The sequence below is a fragment of the Pavona decussata genome, unplaced genomic scaffold, assembly GCF_977016875.1.
Source record: "Pavona decussata unplaced genomic scaffold, jaPavDecu1.1 SCAFFOLD_237, whole genome shotgun sequence".
Taxonomy (NCBI): Eukaryota; Metazoa; Cnidaria; class Anthozoa; order Scleractinia; family Agariciidae; genus Pavona; species Pavona decussata.
Genome location: NW_028145642.1, coordinates 2,014,178 through 2,039,139, shown reverse-complemented (window position 1 = coordinate 2,039,139; position 24,962 = coordinate 2,014,178). Strand labels below are relative to the sequence as shown.

At 38.5% G+C, this 24,962-nt stretch overlaps 1 protein-coding gene across 2 annotated transcripts; it reads left to right on the top strand.

Annotated features, from left to right (window-relative positions):
* The first annotated feature begins 26 nt into the window (after positions 1-26).
* Positions 27-23,187, top strand: LOC146457867 (ubiquitin-like modifier-activating enzyme ATG7). Of its 2 annotated transcripts, XM_085091576.1 has the most exons (20): positions 27-208; positions 6,323-6,377; positions 7,605-7,722; positions 8,155-8,232; positions 8,984-9,100; positions 9,533-9,581; positions 10,408-10,502; positions 10,970-11,058; positions 12,118-12,236; positions 12,405-12,495; positions 13,821-13,965; positions 15,324-15,482; positions 15,928-15,988; positions 16,126-16,259; positions 17,186-17,347; positions 18,719-18,834; positions 20,487-20,571; positions 20,929-21,009; positions 21,634-21,753; positions 22,727-23,187. In XM_085091576.1, exons 1-20 carry the CDS (start codon positions 58-60, stop codon positions 22,760-22,762), a joined length of 2,061 nt encoding a protein of 686 aa, XP_084947702.1. In that variant the 5' UTR covers positions 27-57; the 3' UTR covers positions 22,763-23,187. The 2 variants fall into 2 exon arrangements, with proteins under 2 accessions (XP_084947702.1, XP_084947703.1); XM_085091577.1 differs by lacking the exons at positions 27-208; positions 6,323-6,377 and adding an exon at positions 6,461-6,579 and having other exon boundaries at positions 22,727-22,898.
* The last annotated feature ends 1,775 nt before the right edge of the window (positions 23,188-24,962 follow it).

Genomic DNA, 24,962 nt, shown 5'->3' with positions numbered 1-24,962 from the left:
GCCTGGTAATGGGCCATAATTCAGTGAGTTTTACATGACAGTTACGTGTGATCAAAGATGGCGGAAGTTTGTATCGAAACTTCCATTCAATTTGCACCGTTTTCTAGCGCTGTTGATGCCGCATTTTGGCACAGACTCACTCAGAACAAACTGGAAGTTTACCAGCTAGATGATAAACCTAAACGTCTACAGGGATATTATGTAAACAGTAAGTAAACATTAGTTCGTCTAGTCAGAAGCTTGAGGACTTTCACTTTACAATTAATAAGCTTATCTATTGTGGAAAAATAGACTTAACAAAGTCTATGTATAAAACGAACTGTTACGGTAGTGGCAGATGCTAAGACAATGAGATAATTAGAAACGTAGAGTTCACCACTGTTGGGATTCAGTCTAAGTATAGCATTATAATACCTTGTTTGTTTGTTTATTTTACCACCACACGCGTGACCAAAAAAAAGGCGAAATAAGAGTACAAAAAAAAAATTACAGAGAAAGTGGTGAGGAAGCCTTAGGAGAAACCATAGAGTAGGGACGTAGCTATATATAGACACATAGAGTAAGTTAAAATGGGATGTAATATGCCGATCAATTCGAAACTTCAACATCCCACCGGGCAATCCCCCAGGCATTTGAATTTTTGAAAAATCTGCTACCTATTGAGTATCAATGGGGAATCCAATGCGCTTGGTACACGGAATTTTCCTCCTTTTCCTGGCCCACTTTTCAGGCCGTCATTGAAGCGCATCGAGTCTTCAGTCCATGCAATCAACTACTCGATTTCAAAACTCAGCAAACATGGAAGCACAGCGCTCATACTTCCTGGTCGTTTATTCTGGATTGACCTCACGATCCACATGGATATTCAATGCAACCCAGGACCTGAAAGGCTGGAAAACTCTCAAATAAACCATCTGCAGCCATCGGATAACAGCTCCTGAAATTTGAATAATCGCGCTTCAAACGCCATTAAATATTCAAGATCTGAGCTACTACAACTGCGGTTACGGCAATTTAAAATCCCAGACGAAACCTTCCATTTGCTGAAAAACAATGGAATATTGAGAACACGAGGAGTTCGCTCTGGCCAGGCCGTCCGAAACCGTAAACATAATATTGCAATCTCTCATGTTCAGTGGAAACCTGACAACACAAAACCTGGCGTGAGAGGAGTTAATTTGCATAACCTATGCTCAGTAAAGTGCGTTAAAGAAAACAAACAACCTTCCAAAGCGCCCGGCGGGCTTGAAATCCTTCATTTGAATATTAGATCGCTAAAAAATCGCGCTCACTTGCTTGAGCTACGACAACTTGCATCTGAAAGGAAAAGCGACATCATTACAATCTCTGAAACATGGCTCAATACCACGGTCACTTCAGCAGAGATACAAATCGAGGGTTACAAATTACACAGGTTAGATCGACTTCACAAAGGAGGCGGCGGAGTAGGTGCCTATGTCCGCAAAGATCTCAAATCATCTGTACTGAAGGAGTTGTCATCGATATCCGAGCGAAATTTCCATCAGCTTTGGATAAATGTCCAGTGCAAGAAACTAAAATCAACTATAATTTGCGTGACATATCGCCCCGACGACTCTCCTCTGAGTTCCTTCGAAGAAGTACTTAAGCCCAGCTATATTCAAGCCTTGCTGTTTGACAAACCGATCACAATCATAGGCGATCTAAACTGCGATGGCCTCAAGAAAACAGGCCCTGAATTCAAAGCTCTGGAGAAATTCTATACGGATATGAACCTGAAACAACTCATTACAAAACCAACCAGGATAACATCGACCACTCAATCCCTGCTCGACGTTATCCTAGTCTCCTCCAACAATTCAGTGCGAGACAGCGGTGTAATACATCGACCAATTAGTGACCATTCAATTGTCTTTGTCAAGCTCAAGGTTAAGAAACCCAAGACTACTCCTCAGTACATAACCACTCGAAGTTACAAGAAGTATAATGCGGATCTCTTTGCCACGGATCTAGCTAATGAAGCGGATTCCCTGCTCACTATCTTCGATCAAACCGATGTAGACTCTAAGCTCAATATTTTAAATGACACTTTGCAGTCTGTCCTGAGCTTACACGCTCCCGTGAAACAAATTAAACTTCAGAGTAGACCGTGCCCTTTTGTGAACCAGGAAATCAAGGATCTCATGAGATCGCGAGATCTCCTCCTGAAGCAATTTATACAGTCTCGCCAAGACACCGAGTGGATAAATTTCAAACATTCCCGGGACTTGGTCAAGAAAAAGCTACAAGAAGCTCAAAGAGATCACACCTTTGAAGAGGTCACAGCTAATAAAAACAACTCTGGCTCACTCTGGAAAATTATTAATCGCGCCATCCCCTCCAAAGATAAGCAGAGACCAGCCTTTACAAAGGATGTGACAGTCTTAACCAAGGAATTCAATCAGTTTTTTGCTAAAGTCGGCTCAAATGCCGCTGACGGAGTACAGCGCCTGAGGGAAGAACATAACATCATAGTCCGAGATTTTTCAACCGAAACTGGCATAGATACTACCTCTATGGAATTATTCAATTTAAGGACAGTGTCACTTGAAGAGGTTCGCCGAATTGTAACATCTCTCCCAATGAATAAATCTCCGGGACCGGATAAGATCAGCGCTCGTGTACTAAAAGACTGTCTCCCTGTCATACTGGGCCCTCTTACTGACATCATCAATTGTTCTATCCTTACTAGCTCATTTCCTGACAACTGGAAAGAGGCTGAGGTGATTCCGATTCTTAAAGACGGTGACCATGAAAAAGCTGCCAACAACAGGCCGTTATCTCTGCTAGCCGTAGCTTCAAAGGTACTCGAAAGGATTGTTTTGAATCAGTTCAGCGCCTATCTCACGAAAAACAATCGCCTTACCTCACACCAAAGCGGCAATAAAAAAGCTCATTCTACAGAGACCTTAAACATCCTGCTCACGGATAAGATACTCGAAGCAATGGATAAAAAGCAGATAACAGCACTAGTACTATTAGATCTATCCAATGCCTTCGACAGTATAGACCATGCAAGGTTGCTCCACAAACTCTCCATCTTAGGAGCCTCACCCTCTACTGTCAAATGGTTCAAGAGCTATTTAACTGGTCGCAGGCAATACGTGAGAATTGGCTCCACCTACTCTGACACTCTACCTATAACTCACGGAGTTCCTCAAGGCGCAATTCTATCACCATTGTTGTTCTGCATTTATCTCAACGATTTACCCACGTCACCGACGTTTTGCAACCTAGAATCGTATGTGGATGACTCAAAGCTATTCATGTCATTTCCTCCCGTTGAGGTTGATGCTGCCATTGAAAAGCTCGAACAAGACCTTCACAGTGTAGCTCAATGGTGCTGTGACAACCATCTACTTATCAATCCCGATAAAACTAAACTCCTTCTCCTCGGTACCAGACAGATGTTAAGCAGGTTACCAGAAGACCCTAGAGTGGTATTCTTAGGTAAAACACTGAAGCCAACAGACTCTGCCAAGGACTTGGGAGTCTTTCTTGACCCCCATCTGACCTACGATCACCATATTTCATGTGTAGTGTCATCTTGTTTCGCAAAGCTCTGCCAAATAAATAGAGTCAAAAGGAGCTTCGACAAGGAAACACTAGAGTTGTTAATAACATCATTAGTTTTTAGCAAGATGCTTTACTGCTCATCTGTATGGTCTAATACTACACTCCAGAATATAAACAGATTACAATCTATTCAGAATTTTGCCAGCAAGATCGTAACAAACTCTAGGAAGTTTGACCACGTAACACCTTTGCTTCGAGAGCTAAACTGGCTTCCTGTTAAAGAACAATTATTCTATAGAGACTCCGTTTTGACCTTTAAATGTCAGAACGATCTTGCGCCTCAATACTTAACGAGCAAGTTTACCAAGCGCTCAAATATACATACTCGTAACACTCGTGCACGGAACTCTTTGCAGATTCCGCTATACAGAACGGCTATAGGCCAGCGCACATTTTCCTATAGAGGGGCCTACATATGGAATAACTTGCATAATGAACTTAGGCAAAGTGCCTCATTGGCATCTTTCAAACGCACCCTGAAAGACACACTATTGAGGCAGAGGCCTTCATAAGCTTTAAATTTTAGTAAAATACCAGCATAAATTGTGATTTCGAGTTTTTATTGTCATTTTTGCTTTTATAAATTGGAAATGGTTTGTAAATAGTTCCTGAAAAACCTCACGAGGATGTTACTATTAAAGTTATTTATTTATTTATTGGTTTGCTCAAATTTCCACCCTGCAGGGCCAAAAAGCCATTCAAATGCCCTACTATAGCGCCAATTCTGATGATTAATTGCTGCACCCCCAAAAATGTTCAAATAATTATTGTTGGTATACACTATTTGGAAACTGGTTCATTTACACTCAACCAAATATTGTATTCATACCTTCAGAAACACGGCAAAGTTTGTGAAGACCCATTTTGGTGAGCCAATCGCTCATGAAAGCAACATTTTTCCTCTTGAGGTCACCCATGGATCAATAACCACATGTATTCCGCCAGACAAGAGTAATGATGTAAACTTGACATATCAGGTTCAAATTCCCCACCCCACTGGGTTATAGTTCAAATTCCCTTCTCCCCAGGTACAATAAATGGTCAAATACCCAGGGTATGCCCAGGAGGGGCAGGAGGGATAAGGTTTGAATTGATCATATTTCTGTACATAAGCTAAATATATAATGAATCAAATGAGTTGAAGAAATCATTGCATCTGGGAGAGTGTTGAAGCATAGAAAATGCACTGCCTTTAATTACATAGTTGGAAATTTTCAGATACAAGTTTAGGTTTGTTTCCGTTTCTGTCATATATTAGAGGGAGTGATATGGTATGGAGGTGCTGTTTTAGTGTCATGTAGCTTGCTGGATTTTTTATGAGATTATTGATCAGGAGATCAGCAGATAGATGGTTGGTGGTTTAAAGATAAATCTGATCTGCTTCATATCATGTTGTTTCCTTGGGCAAGAAACTTTACTCTGTGTTGTCTGTCTTCATGTGTATACAGCTGTAAATAGGTACTGGTGGAGCAATGCTGAGAGTAACCTGTTAATGGACTAATATCCCTTTCAGGGGGCGGAATACATGTAGTTGCTTCATACTACAGAAATAGCCTAATTTCGGTATGTTAAAATTCAGCCTGAAGCAATAAACATCACTGTGAGGCTCCGGGGAAAAAACCCATATAAACTCTACAATTTATAATTTCCCCAGAGCCTCGAAGTGATTTTTTTTTTCAGGTTGAATTTTAATATATCAAAATTGGCCTATTGTTAAGTTTAAACAGCAGGCCAGTCACAGCCTATACATGTGTAACTTTATGCTTTATCTCTATATGATTGACTACACATTGTTGAATCCTTTGGAAATGTTCAGTTTCATATGAATCACATTTCACAAGACTCAAGTTTACAGTGCATTGACTTGATCATGAACTGGAACCACCCAAGGTTTTTCAGTCAATCAGACACCAATTCATTAATGTGGCTCAATTTTATTTAGGCAAAGTTAATTTCAAGAGAGTGCGCTTGGTCAGAGGTGTCACCCCACCCATGTTATTGATGTGTGGGGTGGCCATTTCTGATCCAAAGGGCCATTCTGTATTTCTTGTGTTGCATGTGCTGTAAGCTCAGTTAGCTGACCTTTGTAGATTAAAACAAAGCTTTGCAAACCATTGCTCTTTTTCTCCTGTAATTTTGTATAGCTGATAAAGAAGGGCAAAGCAATTATATTATTTCACTGATCTAATCAGTGACCAGTGCTTGAAACTTCACTGGTTGCCTTGTTAGGAACCAGTAAATAATTTAGTATAGTGTGATGTATTGTGTCTAAAGAGGAAAAAATTTCCTCTAGTCAGTAAATAATTTTGTGACATGACTGCCTGTGTCACTTCTTGAATAATACATCATTCTCATTTATTCACCAGGCTTAAAATATTCCATCACATTTATTCCATTGCGCATATGCCACACTTGCCATTCCAATCCTAGCAGTATGTAGGATGTTTGTCCTACAAAACTAGTTTTAATGGCCTTAGTTCCCACAAGTCTCCTGTAGCTCAGTGGTATGCATCCAAACTAGTAATCGGAAGGTCTTAGGTTCGACTCCTGTTGATAAGAGCACTCCGATTTTTTTTAGAGTAGGCCTGTGTCACTTATTGAATAATACATCATTTTCATTTATTCACCAGGCTTGAAAAAAAATATTCTATCACATTTATTCCATAATTGTGCATATACCAGACTGGGCTGTTTAATTTTTTTATTTCTACCTATTTATTTGTTTTAGGTGATCAAGCTGGCCTTCCTTGTCGCTTCAATCTAGATTACAATGCCTTCTCTGTGTGAGTTTTAAAGTTTCTGTAGTCTTATCTTTTCATGTCCAACCAAATCACTTCTTACTACCCAATAGCAGAGGACACACCATCGGCCACAACCTTAGGTCAGACATGATCTGTAATACCAAAGCATGTAACAACAGGAACAATGTGCCGCATAAAGCATTCCGTCTCATTAAATTATTACCTTTCATCAAGGGCACAGTGGGTAAATGTACTTTAGTTCATATTGTAGCAATATACATTGTTTATTATAGTATTATGAGATAACTTGTCTGAACAATTCACAAAATAGCTGACCTTTATCCTACACTTGTAACAACGAATGATATCGCATTCTTCTATTATATAGTTCTTGTAACTCATTCCCTTAGTTCTTTTTATTTTAAATTTCTTCATGTTCGGTTCCTCACCTGTTATTAATTTCAAAACATTATAATTATGTAATATGGAGGCCAACTAGAAAATCGGATGGTCAACTTGGCCTCCATCCTCAATCGCTTCTTCAAAAGCATTTTTATTACCAGATTTTACTTCACAAGAATGTAACTATTAAATTTTTTTAGCCATGAGGAAATAAAGGTTGTCCTTGTTGTTATTATTACATCAATAAAGCTTACAAGTATTTTATCCCTGTAATTCAGTTTTTAGCTGCAATAGTGATTATTAATAAATAGTCATAGTGGAGGCACGGTGGTGTAGTGGTTAGCGCGTCAGACTTTCGATCTGAGGGTCGTTGGTTCGAGGCCAGGTTCAGGTCTCTTCGTTGCTGTGTTGTTTCCTTAGACAAGAAACTTTGCTCCACATTGTCTCTCTTCACCCAGGGGTATAAATGGATACCGGCGGCATACTGCTGGGGGTAACCCTGCGATGGACTAGCATCCCATCCAGGGGGGAGTAACAATACTCCTAGTTGCTTCATGCTACAGAAACTGAGCTAAGCTCGGGCCGTGTGGGCCACTTAGGCTCTTGTGCCACTTAACCTACCTACCTACCTACATTTGTAGTACCTAATAATTATTATTATTATTGTCTCTTAACCTTATAGTAAATGTTTAGTGTATTAGCTGCTGGAGAGCAAGAGTAACTGAGTCCTTGGCAAAAAGTTGCATTTTACAATAAAGAAAATGGACAATTGAGTCTATTGTAGCTGCTAAACAATAAAAGTAATACTCACTGGTGATCTTTTTAGTTGTTGTGCTAATTTAATTTGTTTCTTTCTTTTATAAACAGTGATAGACCTGTACCTCAAAAGACATTTCCAATGCAGGGAACACTGATCAATACAAACACTGTTGAGGCATTCAGAAGCTATGATAAAAAGGAGCTCATCCATTCAGTTGGGCAAAAGGTACTGTTTGGCAGGAGAGTTTTGTTCAAGTTGCCTAAGAATTAAAACCGACACTAGTGGCTTGAAAACTTTGTTGTAAGTTATTTTTTTTATTTTTTATGCCAAGTAACTGGGTATTTATTAAAAGTTTAAGACTTTCATTGTTTTGCTCTTTATTCCACCACTACAAACTATTTTGAATCCTCAAACAGCTTTTTTCCTGGTTGCGACATTCACAGGGAAATACAGGGTTATGGATTCACGAAAAACTTTTTTCCAAATATTCATCACATTACTTTGATGAAGAGGTTCCTTGTCCTTTCCCCCTCTCCAAGCCTAACTCAGGTCACTCTGCTTAATGATTTTTGTTCCATGTTATTCCCTACTATAAGGGTCCTGTTCAAAAGCTAACATACAATAACACTGTCTTATTAACATTTTATTATGTTTTAGATATGGGATTCTATTACCTTAGGCCAAGCTAAAGAAGATCCATCATTGCTCTCCCAGTTTGTGCTCATAACCTTTGCTGTAAGTCTCTGTCCATTTCATCACATTCATCATCTGCACCAGGCAGAAGACTTATTCCTTTTTTTTCTTCACTTTTTCAATTTTCACTTCTTTTTATCCTAATTGTGCTTTAAAAATATAGGTAATTTAAATTAATGTCTTACATATGTAGCTCTCTAGCTCTTGAAGCGGCAGTGGTTGCACATGACCGTGTGGCATGGCAAAGAAGAATTTCCGGCCCATTTCCCCCCTTGGGGACAAGGAAATAAATCAAGTCATATGTAGCTCTGTCCTATTTCTACTCTGCTATTGGTTTTGTCGTTATTCTACTGTTAAACAGTGAATAATATGTGTTAGCATACCTCAGTGACCGACTATCGCGTAACGCGCCATCTGATTGGCTACACAGGTGCCGTCGTTGTTAGAGCGCACGCGATTTAGCATGCATCAGTGCATAAATATATCAAAATTTATGAAATAAAAAGATTTTTTTGCTTCATAGATCGATCACTGAGGTATGCTAAAACAATTAGACGGCTCGCTCTCGGTTTCTATCACCTTTGATAGTTGGCTCAGGGCTTCGCCCCTCGCCAACTATCAGCTGATAGAAACCTAGAGCTCACCGTCTAATTGTTAAATAGAGGGGACCATTATTTAAAAGCATTGTGGTTTCACATAGGCTTCTTAAGCACCTTGTAATTTCATTCATAGTGGAAAAAAATAAACTTATATATGTATATGAAGTAATGACAAGTGTTGTTGTTATCAATAGGATCTCAAGCGTTACAAGTTCTATTACTGGTTTGCTTTCCCTGCTCTGTGTCCTGAGATCAATGCTACCAGTGTGGCTCCTCCTGTTCTACTTACTGATTACTTCACACCTACACAGGTTAGACTCGAGCTACTTTTACATTTTTAGTATGATGAACATTTTAGAACACAATTTGGTCACTTCAAGAACTTATCATTTTTTTTTAATTTGTCATAAGATAGTTTAACAGCTGTACCTACTTACTCTTATGTGGATTGCAAGATTTCAATAGTTTACTGCCAATATTTATGTGTTGATAGTTGGTTAAACGGCTGCTCACTGACCCGGCATTGCTGAATGAAGACCAGTTACAAGTGAAAGAAACATTGCCATCCACTTCATAGAGACTGTAAATACAGATGTAGCATGTGTTGACAAATACCAGTGACAAAAAAGCTTACTCAGTTTTAAGCTGTAATGAATAATAACCACATTTTTCATAACATTCACTAGTTCTGACTATAAGAATTTAATTTTTTTTGATACATTTTGCAATTTATTTCCATTTAGATTTCAAGCCTTCAGTCATCATATGATTCTCTCAGTGTACATGGCTTGGGTGAGTAATATTTTACCTGGCGTGTTTACATTGAATAACGTACTGGGAATTATTCATAATTTGACTATTGTTCACAAATATGAATTACTTGTACCTGCACTAGGATTTAATTCCTAGTATGGGATGCAGGATGTTAATCAGACAGTGATCTTAATCAAATGGGCCCTTTGCAGCTAACGGTCACATGGTACAAAATCCGCCTTGCTGGAGAGCAAGCTACACACTGGGACATCCAGAACAAAGTGACTTCATACCATGAAACTTGAATTTTCTTTGTTTTCAGATGCCCCAGTGTGTAGCTTACTCTCCAGCAATGCAGATTTTGTACCATGTAACCGTTAGCTGCAAAGGGCCCACTGATGCTCATTGCCAAAGCTATTGTATGTTACCAAGTTTGCATCTCTGTTACATTTTTCTACAGTCCAAACTCCTTTTTTTCCTTTTTTTTCTTTCTTTCTTTCTTTCTTTCTTTCTTTCTTTCTTTTTTGTTTTTTGAACAATAATCTTTAATTTACCTTTGCTTGTTAATGTAAATAAAAATAAAAAACTTCAGTCTTTTGCCGCTTTGGAGTGCACAAGGGTGATTATGGTATCATAACTGAGTGCCTTCAGTTTGAATCACATAAGCCAACTGATAGGCTTTCATACATGCACCCTTGGCTAGTAGTTTTTGCACATAGTGACTATGCAAAAAATTCCTTCCTTAATGATGTCATGATGGCATACATTCATGCAAACCAATACAGCCAAGACCTTTTTATCTTTTTCCTGACTGCTTTGAACCATCACCGTCTATCTGTAAGGATTGATGATTTGTTGCCAACAGGACCTGGGTTCTTTCTTATCAAGGTCTCTCAAGATGTGGTGACCGTGGACCATATCAGGGAATGGGAGACATTTTTCAGTAGCAGCAGTTCAGAGGTAAGATTGTTAACATACATTCTTAGTACTGGAAACACTCTGAATAATGTTACATGTTGTACATTGTATTATACAACAAGGCAAACCAAAAGTCAACTTTAACATAGTGTGAAATCAGTTTGTATTACAGTGCAGCGAACTCAACCAGGGCCACTGAAAAAACTGACACTTTGAAATGTTTTCATTTTTGATTGGTCTGGCTTTGGTAGTTTGTAAACCAATCAAAAACAAGAACATTTCAAAGTGTCAGTTTTTCAGTGGCCCCGGTTGAGTTCGTTGCACTGTAATTGGAATTCTCAGTGCCACTGTAATATTGATAACAAGATACCACACGTCACGGGACTTTTGATTGCAACACAAAAATCACAAAATTAATTGATAAACATTTTAATCTGTTAATGCACAAAATGTATTCATGTTACAGAAATTAAATCTTACATCAGTTATGCATTTGTTTTTAATTTCAGTTTATGGTAGGATTTGCTGATCCTTGTACAATGCCACAGAATCCAGGATGGCCTCTTAGAAACTTAATTGCCTTACTAGCTTATCACTGGTTAGTTCAATGTTTTTGGTGCAGTGTTGCTTTCACATAATTTATTTTTAAAACCTGAGTGTTCCAGGAAATTTTATTGTCCTTCTTTGTTTTTGTTTTGTTTTGTTTTTGTCTTTGTTTTTTTCAAATTAAAGCAATATGGAGGACCAAATGCTTGAAGTATTTATGAGAATTACATAAATTTAAAAACAATCTGGAAAAATACACAAGGAAATACAACCCATGATGTGTAAAGAGAGCTAAATTATGAACATAAATTAATTCTCAAATGTATAATTATAATATTATTCACGAAGAAAAAACAAAAGAAATCGCTACCAGGACAGGAGATCTTAATTACCACAAAATTTGGTGAACTTTTGCTTTGAATTTTTACTAGAATTATCAATGGTTTGAGAAGCTATATCAAACGCTCAAAAGAGTGTTTTATCCAATTTCCAAACACCTCAAAGTTGAGTTTGTAATTGTTTGGGATTTGCGTTTGGGTTGGGGGTTGGGTAAGGGTTAGGGTTAGTTCTATGTCTCATTTGATTATTATTTTTCCACTGAGCTTCTAGTCTCAGTGTGACGGGTGCTAGGGCTGGAGCTGGGTTCTGGGCGGGGCTCGTGGCTGGGTTGTGGGCAGGCTATAGGGCAGGCTTATGGGGTGTTCTACCTACCTGGGTTTGGGTTGGCGGTACCAGCCCCCTGGCTCCTGGGTACCCAACCTCCATTTGCGACATAGGCATTAATTTGTATTAAAGAGATACCAACATCCCATAAAAAATAACAAGTGGCACTATCAAGTCAAAAATGTCCATAATGTAATAATATAATAATAAGATAATAATATCATTATCCTACCACTGCTTAATTCAAGAGGTGATCATCATTAAGGCAACTATAACTAATTCTTGCAAACTAGATTGATGTTATTAAGTAAAGTCATATTAATTTATAATTAAATTGCTGAAAAAGCAAAATATAAATGAATAAAGTTTACATAGTTTTAAGTATGTATATTCAACATTTAAAAACATCGGTGAAGGCGCAGTGCATATCTTTTATCATTTGCTGCAGGGGTTCAACAATAACAAAAGTAAAGATTTTGTGTTGGAGGGATCAAGTGAGGTCTGGCAAGAGAGACACATCTCATAGCTTGGTCTTGAATGTCAAACTACCATCATTTTCAAAAACTGGTTAGTAAAACCTTATCTTAAAATGACTGAAATAGATCACTATCAATTAGTTTAAGGAAAGCTGGCCTTCATATTTAGGTACATCAAAACATCACTTCATCTCTACGATGACCTGTGTTACCCAGTAAATTTTTGCAATAACCTAGATGTTGCCTGAATCTGTTTTAGAAATGCCTAAATGTGTTGGCTGGGAGAAAAATAAGCACCAGAAGCTTGTGCCAAGGATGGTGGATCTTAGTGCCACCATGGACCCTGAGAGGTAAACAGTTGTATTCACTATCATGGACACCAAAAAGTGTCGGTGACCAGTATTTTTTGGAAATATTTCAGCGCATGTGCATGAATCTAAATGCTTTTTTCTCTGTCTAATCAACTTTATGGCCTTAAAAATCCCACTCACATGTACTTCAGTAATCACATTAATCACTAATTATTAGTCCAAACATAATGACTGATGACCAAAATTCACAGAAAATGCTAGTGGATTGTCAATATTGAATTTAGCGTTGACCCGTAGGAATTTATTCCATGGTTGATGTGTTTTCAATTATTTGCATGCGAAATAACGCAATCATATGAAAAAATTACAACCCAAGTTACCTATTCCCTTCCGAATGGTTCATAAACAACGAATTAAATTAAACAGGCTTGGGTCATAGCGAGCAAAGGCGAAAGAGTATTTTGATTAATGGACATGTGCAGAAGCGTGAACCCCTCCCTTTAACCAATGAATCATCAGGTACTCATTTTACTTGTGCGTATTACATTGTTGACCCATACCAGGTGGAAATGCGCCTTAGACAATTGACACAATTCCAAGAAAACCCATATACACAACTCTTTCTAAATTAGTGGCCATACAAAAGGCAATTTCATTTAATTTCTGACTGCCTTTTATCATACTTGTCACATCACATCACCTTTATTTAAGACCTCAGATTTACAGAATACCTGCAGCTGTAGAACCTAATATCTCAAAGAAAAGAAAACATAAATATTAAAGAAGATGAAAATCGATAATGGTACAGATGGATGTACATTGTGATATCTTTAACTGTCCATAGCTTAATAATCATGTCATCAAGTTCAAGTTTCAAGTTTATTCAAAAATTAAGTAAAAAAAGAGAGACTGGCCCGCAGGTAGCGAGAGCTAATGTAGACAGGCCAAACTTACAACTGTTTGAGGATAAAATTAATATTATTACAGTTATTACAATCAAACACAGAACAAATAGAATTTAGGGGATGTAAAGAAATCACGACTAAAATTAACGAAAAACAAAAATTAACGAGTTGCAACTAATTGGCGAGACCTATTTTCTCTACTATAATAGGCGTTGCAATATAGTAATTTTCATTTACCAGAATATTGAGGAGGAGCTGGCGAATTTCTCCTTTGAATTCTTTTTTAGGTAAATCTCTTATACGACGCGGTATTTCATTCCACAGTCTTACGCCAAAACGCGAAAAAAGAAGTACGTTTATGTATTTTCTAGTCATAAGGTGACCACTCATTGCTTGACATTGTGTTCATTTGTTCAACTGTATGGTCATCACCAACATCATTGTTGTATTCATTCACAGACTGGCTGCATCATCCGTGGACCTTAATCTCAAGCTCATGCAATGGAGACTCCTGCCCTCACTAGATCTTGACAAAATTTCACAAACAAAATGTCTTCTTCTTGGGGCTGGAACTCTTGGCTGTAATGTGGCAAGATGTCTTTTGGTATGATGAGATCTTGACATTTTTTATGGAGTGGCAAAACTACTATGAAACTTAGAACAGAAATTGTAAATATTCTGTTTTGATGAGTGAAGTGCTTGTGCATGTTCAACTATTAGGATGTAATATATCAAAGACAGGATACAGTGTTTCATCACATATCAAACACCGGGAAAAGAGTTGAAAATACGACGCGTAGCGGAGTATTTTTGACGAACTTTGAGGTTTTTGATATTGTGATGAAACACTGTGACGAGTGTTTGATATAAGTTCCCAAACAAACTGATTTTGAAGGGGAAATTAAGGATGCAAAAACAAGGAGTTTTCATCAGAAATCCAAACGCGTCACGGTGCATGATTTCCTTTGTCTTTGGCTTTTGAATTATTAATGAGTTTGAGAAGTAATATATCAAACACGAGAAGGTGTGCTTCATCAGATATCCAAACACTGAGAAGCAGGTTGAAAAAATGAGGCGCAGCCGAGTTTTTTAAACGACTTCGAGGTGTTTGGATATCTGATGAAACACACTTTCAAGTGTTTGATATGGCTTCTCAAATGGTCAATAATTCTTGGAGAAATTCAAGGCTAAAGTTGGCAAAATGTTTTGGTTATTAGGAACACATATCCAAACCACGGTCACAGTAGTGATTTTCTTTGTTTTTTCTTGATGAATTATGAATAAGTTTGAGAAGTGTGGTTCCACCACTACCAACACTGAAGTTTATTTTTCATGAGCTAACAATTGCGTGAAAGCTGTGCACCAGTATTTAGCATTTTGTTAAAGCACTGGAGAAGTTGGTTCTCCCATTCTTGTTGTCTTTCGGTCATTTTCACAAAGTTGTGGGCTGTCTTCACTGTATCGGGTGGTACTTGCAGGCCATAAAAACTTACTGCCAGCTAACTAACGACAGCTTTGATGTACATACACTGCAAAGCAGATTGTGGTTAATGTGGCTGTAAATATTCTACATTCTACATCTCTGTAAGAAAACAGTTGAATAACTTGTATTAATGAGTGCATATATTGATGAGTTGACGAGCAGCGTTTTAAAACCACGAGGTGCAGCCGAGTGGTCTTAGACCCGATAAAACACGTGCTGGGAGTTTTTGAACGGCTTCAAAAACATTCCTGGAAAAGCATGTGTCAAGAGAGTTCATAACAATGGTGCTTTTGTGAACGTTGGAAATTAGCATATGATAAAAACATTAAACACCGCATACTAATAAGGAGGAGGTTTTATCGGGTATTAAAACCACTGCACGTGATGTTTTATCGACCATTTGATAGGTCAATGGGCTTATGAATTATTAATGAGTTTTTGAAAATGATCTAATGTTTTGTTTATGCTTTTGTTTAAAGGGTTGGGGCGTTCGTACCATTACCTTTGTTGATTATGGTACAATTTCATATTCCAATCCCGTGCGTCAAACACTGTTTGAGTTTGCTGACTGTCAGAATGGAGGGAAACCGAAGGCTGAAACCGCTTCTGCTTCCTTGAAAAGAATATTTCCTGGTGTGGTGAGTTATTGCAGAAAGTCTAATTGTTGAATATCTTCAAAATACTTCTATGAAGCAAAATATTTTGGAGCCATAAGTTGATTAAGTGAAAATTAAGGAAGTTTAGAACCTGACTACAAAGAGAAGAAGCCCTCAGTAGACAGTTTACCAAGCATTTTACAATGAAATGTTTTAAGTCATAATTCAAGGGGCTTTCGCATCGAATAATTTCCGTGTGACATTTGCAGTACTTATCGGCAAAATGAATTTCAAAACAGCTTTTAATTACCAGGGGAAAAAAACGAAATTTCCTTAATTTAAGTAGCTGTGCCCAGGAATAGTGGAAAACGACGGCGCAGTCTACAGAAAACGCTCACAAGGTCGGCTTATTGAGTAACAATATTGTAGAATCATAAATTGATCATCAAGGTTTACTTAGATTCCATCTTTCCTGCTTTTCTGTCAGAATACTTCAGGTGTCCAACTATCCATACCAATGCCTGGACATTCTGTTGGTCAATCATCAGGTAAAGAACTCGCTTGAAAGCATACAAACTGTTTTCGTGGGCTCCACTGTATTTTTACATGTACTCGCGTTGATATTTCTCATTTTTCATCAGTGCATCGTATTTGGATTATTAATTTTGTCCCTAACTTTTTGCAGAGGAAACGGAAAAAGTCAAAGCAGATGTTCGTAAACTTGAGGAGTTGATCGATAGTCATGATGCAGTTTTCCTGTTGATGGACACACGAGAAAGTCGGTGGCTACCCACTGTCATCAGTGCTGTGAAAAACAAGGTACCTACAATTTCAACTTATAGGTGGTTTGCAACCAATCCCTAGAGATCCAAAAGACAATGGTGTGGCAGCCATATTGGATGACAGAACCTTTTGTGAATGTAAATATATGAAACATAATATTTTGAACTTTTTGTTTTGTCATCCAACATGGCCGCTATACCCTTGTCTTTTTGTATCTCCAGGGATTGGTTGCAAACCACCTATGGCCTGCTTTGTCACTGGCTAAAAGTCTACAGTTATGCAAAATAAGGGTTAATTAGAAAAACGTCTTTTCAGTTTCATATTCAGTATTATTTCTTACTCTGTATGTACGCTTTATCGGCGGAGATGCAATAATTATAAAGGGCTGTGCGCTTTTTTACGCCATGCGATAGCGTTAACTCGAACTCTTCAAGAGTAACAAGACTGATGGACTGTATGTCTTGCAAGCACCAATATACATTCCGCTGTACGCCCGAACTCTTGTAGGTAATTAGTGGCGCATCTAGGGAAGGGGTCCCCCGTTATTTTTTAGACCAAAACCGAGGCCCATAGGACCAAGAAGCCGAGATATTTCGTTTCACGAAGGGAAGCAAGTCGAGATTCGGATAGCAAACCCTCGGTTAGGTTAGGTTAGGGTTATGTGGGTGACTATATGGTACCTTAACATGAACTACTTGCCGGCCCGGGACTTATGTGATGGTCTAGATCTGTCATTAGTAATTAATAATTATTGAGAATCAAAATTTCTGGGGATTTCATGTGAGGTCTTTGTCATTAGATGCTTTGATGGGCAATGTATGAATACAGACTCAATCAAAACTGTTGCCATTAAACATTTTACATCAAGCTACTGTTTACTTGCTTTAGCTGTTTTTTCCTGAGTAAAGTGTATCAGTCCACTTTGGCGTGCTAGGCCCTAAAATGAATGTGTTGTTTTTCAGTGTGTGATCACGGCAGCGCTTGGTTTTGATACCTTTCTTGTTATGCGACATGGTGCAAGAGACGACAGTAACATTACACACCAGGGAGCAACTGCTCTAGATTCAATCCCAGGAACTTCGTTGGGCTGTTATTTCTGCAATGACGTGGTGGCACCTGGAGATGTAAGTGTGTTAAAATGATACAAGAATAACGATAACCCTGCTAACTGGGCTAAGTACACTTGGGAATGTAATTGTGGTAGAGCGGTTTTCAATTCAGTGTCGTATAGCCAAAACCTAAGTAATTACTCTGGCCAATCACAACAGACGTAAACAGTGCAATGAACCAATCGAAACTCGAAGCAAATGTATGCAACCGGCGCCAAGCGCAGGAAAACGCGTGCGAGCGAGGCACGATTGGTTTTAGTTTTGCTTCTCATTGGTTGAAAAACTGGCGCTAATTTTTGTAACCAATCACAGAGCATAGAAAAGCAAAACCAAAGCAAACGCGAAATTACTTTCGACACTCAATTGAAAACCGCTCTAATGTGTTATAAGAATAACCATAACAAAACAAAGCTTGCTGCAGAGACCATTGAGGGCCACACACATGCGCGGCAAAAATCACTGGGAAGAGTTCAACTGGGCTAAGTTTCACCTGGGATTGTAAATATGTTGATATTATACGTCAGCCTTGCAGAGATGGAGGTCTGGCCTCCAGGAATTTTTCTCTTGCCATAGTCAAAGCTGCCACCTTTTCAATCTTTTGGAGTTGTTAGATATACCATAAAATTCCCAAAATAGACTATAAATTTAATTATTCAGTGATTGGTAGTTTATTTTCAGGGAGGGAGTATTATTGGAGAAAATTTTGCATTTCGAAATAATTGGTTGGGTCTGAACAACAAGAACAGTTTAGCTAACAACTTAAAACAGCTAACGTAATGGACAACGGCTGGTGCTTATTTTCAGAATATTTGATTCAGAAAATTGGGGCCTTTTTAAGTGAGGACGTTTATATTTCAGATCTTTTACGGTATTCAGTTCAGAGTCCCCTGTAACTGAGTAAACAAGGAAACCACACCTATGAAAATAAATGGAATTATGTTATAAGATCATGTTATTGTGTGATGTTCAGTTCGTGAGTTGACACCATAATCCTTTATTAGTAATTTTCCGAGATAAAATCTGACTGTTGTTCAGTTGATCAAGGGCTCGTTAACACGTTCGATTTTTTTGTGCAGCTTTCGTCGCGCTCAAGTTACACTTTCAAATTACCTGTGTAAACTACTGGTGATTTCAGCGCGATTTGCCGCCGTGATCTGATCGCAGGGGTTTCGAGCATTTTTGAAAATTGATATAAACTTGCAGGGTTTCTAAGAAAAGGTAAAGCGATATCGCGCTGAAATCACAGGTGATTTACACGTGAGATTTGAAGGCGCAGCCTTTTGCGAGAAAAATTACAATGAGGGTGCAACAAAAGTTGCATAAAAAATCGCACGTGTAAAAGGGCCTTAAGGAGTTCTTACTATGTGATGTTTATCATGTCTGCAGTCCACCCGTGACCGCACCTTGGATCAACAGTGCACAGTATCCAGACCAGGCATGTCATACATTTCCAGTGCCTTGGCAGTAGAGCTTCTGGTCTCCGTCACTCAGCATCCTATGGGGTGAGTTAGAATCCTTTTTAATTGTATACAGTGTAGCAAGAAAATTTTGCGGATTGGCGATTTTTTGTGGTTTGCGGGAACACTGAAATCTTTGCGGTTCGAGATGACTGAAATTTCTGTTGGGAACTAATTTTTGCGATTGTCTGTTCAAGCAACAGAACATTTAAGTGGAAGAAACCTTAATATTTTCAACTTTTATTGCACGGTGTGTTGAGTCACAGTTCACTCTACTTACATATTAGAGACATATCACTGTAATACCTTACTGTGCAAAGGGACTGAACAACAACAAAACAAAAAGCTTACCCTTACCATGCACAACAAAACACTGTTTAATTAATACGGTTTAATAATTCAGACTAGATACAGACTACCGTATGTATCTAAGCTCTGGTTTCTTTCTCCAATGGAAAATCATGTTAATATTCTTGTTTAAATCCAATGTATATTGCCCCAGTGGCACAAGTCTTTTAAAAACGGAGTATTTAATTTGATCGAGGGGAGTTATTTTTGCGGCGTTTTATTTTGCAGGTTTTTTTTTTGTGTGTGGGAACTAATTTTTGCGGATTTCACGGTTGAGTTAAATTCACTGCTACATACACTGTATATCAAAATGTCATTCCTCATAGACAGCCTCTCTCAGGATTACATGATTACACTGGGCTAACTATTATGACATGAGTATGTGATATCATTATATTATTGTTATTATTATGTACTGTGATTGGTTGAACAGTTGTTGTTAGAACAGCACAAGACTTGTGTATGGTTCCTACCAAGAGGTGGGTCACAAAGGGATACATCCGTAGGAATAAATCATGCCAAGTTGCCGCAAAAGTCCTTGTCTGACTAGTAAAATGTAACAAAAATGCCACAGAAAAAAAAGCAGGGACGCCAGGCTACCAACTGTGGATCCATGGAAACTGTGCTGTAACAACACATAAGATGTTGTTCAGAGGAAAACAACTGATGACATGCTACATCACCTAACTGACCTCTGATAAAAGCGCAGTTTACTTATTTAACACTAAAAGGAAAGAGCTAAAAAGCTGTTGATACTCATTGAGTCTCACATGTTCACTTTCTCTGCCGCACAATGTACAGCATAAGATGAACATAGATAATGTTCCCCCAAACTGGCAACTTCTAAGAGTTTACTCTTCGCATGAAGAGAGGAGGCATTTGAAGCTATCCAGGAAATGCATTAGCGAGCGATAATTGAGCCCTCTTTAAACCCATCAGCGTAACTGATTTTCGTTGTGAAGAAGAAATATGGCACCACCAAGTTCTGTGTGACTACTGGTATGTGTACCTTACTACACACTGATGACCACTGCGTCGATTGTATGGCTTTCAATGGTTTTCTACGCTTGACTTGCAATGGGATATTGGCAGCTTGAGGCCAGCCCAGGAAAGTCCCATCCAGTTTCTACTGCGTGCCGTGGGTCATATTCTTGATTGTTAGGTCAAGATGCTTCACCGTTTTGACCCCACGCTCGACTTATAAACCGTATATTGGGTAACTAATTTTATGTATCAGAGTCACTTGGGAGAAAAATAGAAATTGATTGCGTTCCCTGTATAAAAAAGCTATTGATGTTATATTTTTCTAAATCCATTGTTAATGGATGGGGTGGTGTTGGTTTTGGCAGGATTGGAGCTGCAGCTGATACAAGTGCTAAAGATGCGCACCTGACAGCTGATCTGGAGTGTCATTTAGGCTTGGTACCACACCAGGTGAGTCCTTCATTGTTATTGCACCAGTTGATGTCAAGATTGTGTGGGGAAGAGCAGCTACTAACAGATTCCCTATAAATTCTGTATGTGTATTATTTACCTGCAACAAATTGAAAGCCCATCTTTGTTCCGTTATATTTAAATCTCGAATTAAAATAATTGCCACCACCAAGTCGATGTGAGAGTGAGCGGTCATTACATGTACACGGAAATTGTAGAGGGCAAGTGCGGAAAAGACAGTTAGGTAAAAATAAGTAAGAAGTATGAAACATATATCTCAGAAGAATGTTGAATATTTCATAAGATGATACGCTTGTTGGAGAAGCTAATTTGAAACTGGTAGTTATTTCTTTCTAGATTCGTGGTTTTCTGTCAAGATACCATATAGTTCTTCCTGCCAGTTTGGCGTTTGACAAGTGCATTGCCTGTTCTTCAAAGGTAAGTCCAGAAATAACCTGAGCTCAATGTTGTATAAAAGATCACTTAATGTCCTTGGTTCTTTTGGCGTTTCGTGTCGTTAAGTGATGATATGGGTACATTTAGAGCGGTTTTCACTTGAGTATCGTAAAACCAAAACTAAACCAATCAAAAGACGGTGCACTGGCGAACCAATCAGAATTCGAAGCAAATACATGCAGCTGGCATCAAGCGCGGGAATACGCGTGTGAGCAACTCATCATTGGTTTTGGTTTTGCTTCTCATTGGTTGAAAAATTGGCGCGTGTTTTGCCAACCAATCACAAGGCGTAGTAAAGCAAAACCAAATTCAAATTACTCCCGACAGGCAACTGAAACCCACTCGGCAATTTTTTGATTTTCTGTAACCCACAGAATACATATAATATGGTTGGAGCCAAGCTGGTTGAATTCTTCACCTGCCTTCATTTTTAGAGCGTTTTAAGACAACGAAAGACAAATTATTTTCTTTGTCGCACTAGGGGAAAGATGACGTTTTTATTCTATCTTATTCGTTTTTTTGACCTTCACGGTTACCTTTGTGAAATGTTTGTTGTGTATACTCCCTGCATCGTTTTTAGTCACTTGTTGTTCGTTGTTACTCTAGGTATTGGCAAGCTACAAAGAGGAAGGATTTTCATTTCTTATGAAGGTGTTCAATGTACCAAGTTACTTAGAAGACCTAACAGGACTAACACAGCTTTTGCAGGACACAAGAGTCAGCGAGGTCAGTTGATAGACAACGCCTTGTTGGTTGCGAAGTCTTGTTTGTATGATGACACTGAATTCATATTACAGTGAGAGAATGTATGAGCTCAATTTGGGGTCTTATGAGCGTAACTTACAAACGATTTGTTGGCAGTTAGGAACCCCTTGACGGAAATCATTCACGTGGTGTAATCTGCTGCAGCTTAAGTCATGCAGTTTTGGTGTGCGATTGAGTATAGGTTAAACATGATTGCAGTCGTTCAATAGCGGAATTTAGTAGAAATAGAAATGTGCAATATGTTGACTAGATTCAGATCCAGACCATTTTCTACGGCTCCTAAAAACAGTCATAATTTTGTAAGTTGGTATCTAAAAAGAACACATACCGCTTAGAATCCCCCAAATACAGCTAAGAATGAAGGAACTGGCGGTTTGGAAAATCAAGTCTCAAACTGTGCCTCTAGATTCATCTAGAAGAGTACTCTTTCTACCTTTACAAACTAGAAAGCATTCATCTGCTGGGAGATGCAGCGATGTAAGGAAATGTTCGAGAGTAATGATCAAACGGAACAGAAACAGTGACTGTAACCCTGAAACGTTGTGGTGTAGTATTTAGCGCGTCGCGCTCTCAATCAAAAGATTGAAAGTTCAGTGCTTGAAGGGTTGAAGGTTATGTGCTCTTCCCTAACGACAGGAAACTTTACTCCAGGTTGGCTCTCCTTACAAGGGAAAGGAAAAAAGATATTGGGGGTATAAAACCTGTCATAAAGTAGAAGGAAATGGTAATACCTCAAGTAGTGACATGGGATTGGACCCTGACTGAAAAGCAGTGCAGCAAGGGAGGGGAGGGGAGGGGCAGTGAAAATATGAATTTTATGGGAACTGCTTCCTTCCAGATCCTCCTCGTGAATTGCACGCGTGGTTGTTGACTTTCTACGAGCCTCGTGTTTGGAAAGAACTAACTTTTTTATCAAATATTTTCATTTTTGTAGGTCTGGGAGATGAGTGATGATGAAACGCCAGAATAATGTGTCATGTGTTGTGCAAGTTTACAAAATCGAACGTGAAGACAAACTTACAGACTGAGGAAATATCTCAAGAACCATTGCGGTGAATCTCTTGGTAATCATGGTTAACCTAATCAACAGAGCAAGCTTGGCATGACAGAGGTTATAATTATCCCAGATGATCATCGGATTTTCACAGAAAATATTATTGTCTACCGAAGCCTCCGCGATTATTTTGTTGAATTTTTTGTTGAGAACGTTTAAGTATTGTTGAAGAAGAAAGGATCTTTTAGACATCATCATATGTAATGATTATTGTAATCCTGTCGTAACTGAATACTGTCCCTAATTAAATTGGTTATCGATATAAGCTACTCACCTGGAAAAATTATCTCCCGATACTTTACCCCAAACATGAAAAAAGAAACATGTTTTTCGGTTGTGTATTATGTTGTACTGTTGTTCCACAAAAGTGATTTCTTAGTTAAAAATCCCGTTCATTCTGTGATTTGTAGTGCAGTATTTGAGTGAGTATAGTACTTGCTGTTGTTCAGGCCCCAGTTGTTCAAAGGCCGGATAACTTTATCCGCTGGATAAGGCACTATTCAGGGTTTAAAATATACTTCACGTTAAATGTTGTCCAAGGTTTTCGTACACTCCCAAACTTAACCGTGGTTAGAGTGTGCATATTCGCTTGTACACAAGGAAATACTGAAATCTTTGCACAGATTGAAACTGTCGGATAGTGACTTATCCAGAGGATAAAGTTATCCGGCCTTTGAACAACTGGAGCCAGATGTTTAACCTGAAAATCAGTACCTTGCATGTAACCTTGTAATCAGCCTTGTTATCAGTCCCTTGTAGAGAACTAACTCTGGAGTATAACCCTGGGCTGAGTCGCTCGAAGCATGGTTAGCGCTAACCATTGGTTAAGAGGTATTAAAACCTATAGGTTGTCATGGTATTTAACCCGGGTTAGCACTAACCATGCTTCGAGCAACTGGGCCCTGGATGGTAATATATCCACGCACAGATCCGGGACATTAGAACCAAATGGAGCCATTGGAATCTCTTAAAAAACAGATATATAGAAGCCAAGAGAAGAATTTAGATCGAATAAAAAAGAAAGTATTCATTCACTGAGCACGTTGTCTATGAGATTTCAAACAGATGTACTTGCTCCAGCCAGCGAAGATGCACGCTTCTTAATCTTGTGGATAGGCCAGATGAAATCGAAAAGTTTGTATGTTGTAAATATCCCTGTAAAGCCACTGAGGAGAAAAGGATTCAATCAAATAACTAAAGCAAGAAGCAATGAACAATATAGCATGGACCTAATTTGAAAATTAAGTTGTTTGATTGATCACCATAGCTTTGGAAGCAATGCTTTCGAATTCAAAATAATCAACTTCCTGACGAGGCAAGTAAAATGGGCGCAGTAGACGATAATTTTCAGTGGTGTCAATATTGAAAAACTGCGCCAAGGATTGCGAGGTCTGAAGGAATCTTTGTCTCCAATGAGCACCCCTTATCTGGTCCTAATGTATAGCTGTATTGACGAACTCCAAAGGATCGGCACCTCTCTGCTTTGAGAATGAAGTGCTATTCAGTAGTGACAGAGGCATACTCGTGTGCCTGTCACTCACCGAATAACGCATCATTCTCATGTATATTTACCAGGCTTAAAAAACACAACCCAAGTCTTTTGTAGAAGTAACAACATGATAATAAGTTTATTATCATGTTTAAAATGTACCATCACAATTACTCCATTGAACTAGAAGCTTTACTTGCATGGCCGTAAATACATACAGTATATTACAAAAGCACACAATAGTAAACTATAAACATAACTGAATCGATCCTAACATCAGTGACGATTCGTATGATTTTCACGCAAATCAAAACAAGGTGAAATAACTTGATCCCGATCAACTGTATTATTAGAGTTTATCATATACTTAGAAATGTCTGTGATTGATTCGGTAAATGCGTCTCTCGTATTATCATGAAACTTACACATAATAGTTGATTGACTCTTACATCATCTTCGAGCAAGTTTTATGTTCGATTTGGTTACATCTGCAAGCTACAGCTGACTGAAGTTAGTCCCTGTCGTACATCAGTAATTTTGCTGAAGTCTCCCCAGAACGGAGACCGGACAACAGGAACTTTGTAACAAGCAAAAGACACTAGTGAAGTCTTCAAAGTGAGCAGTAGT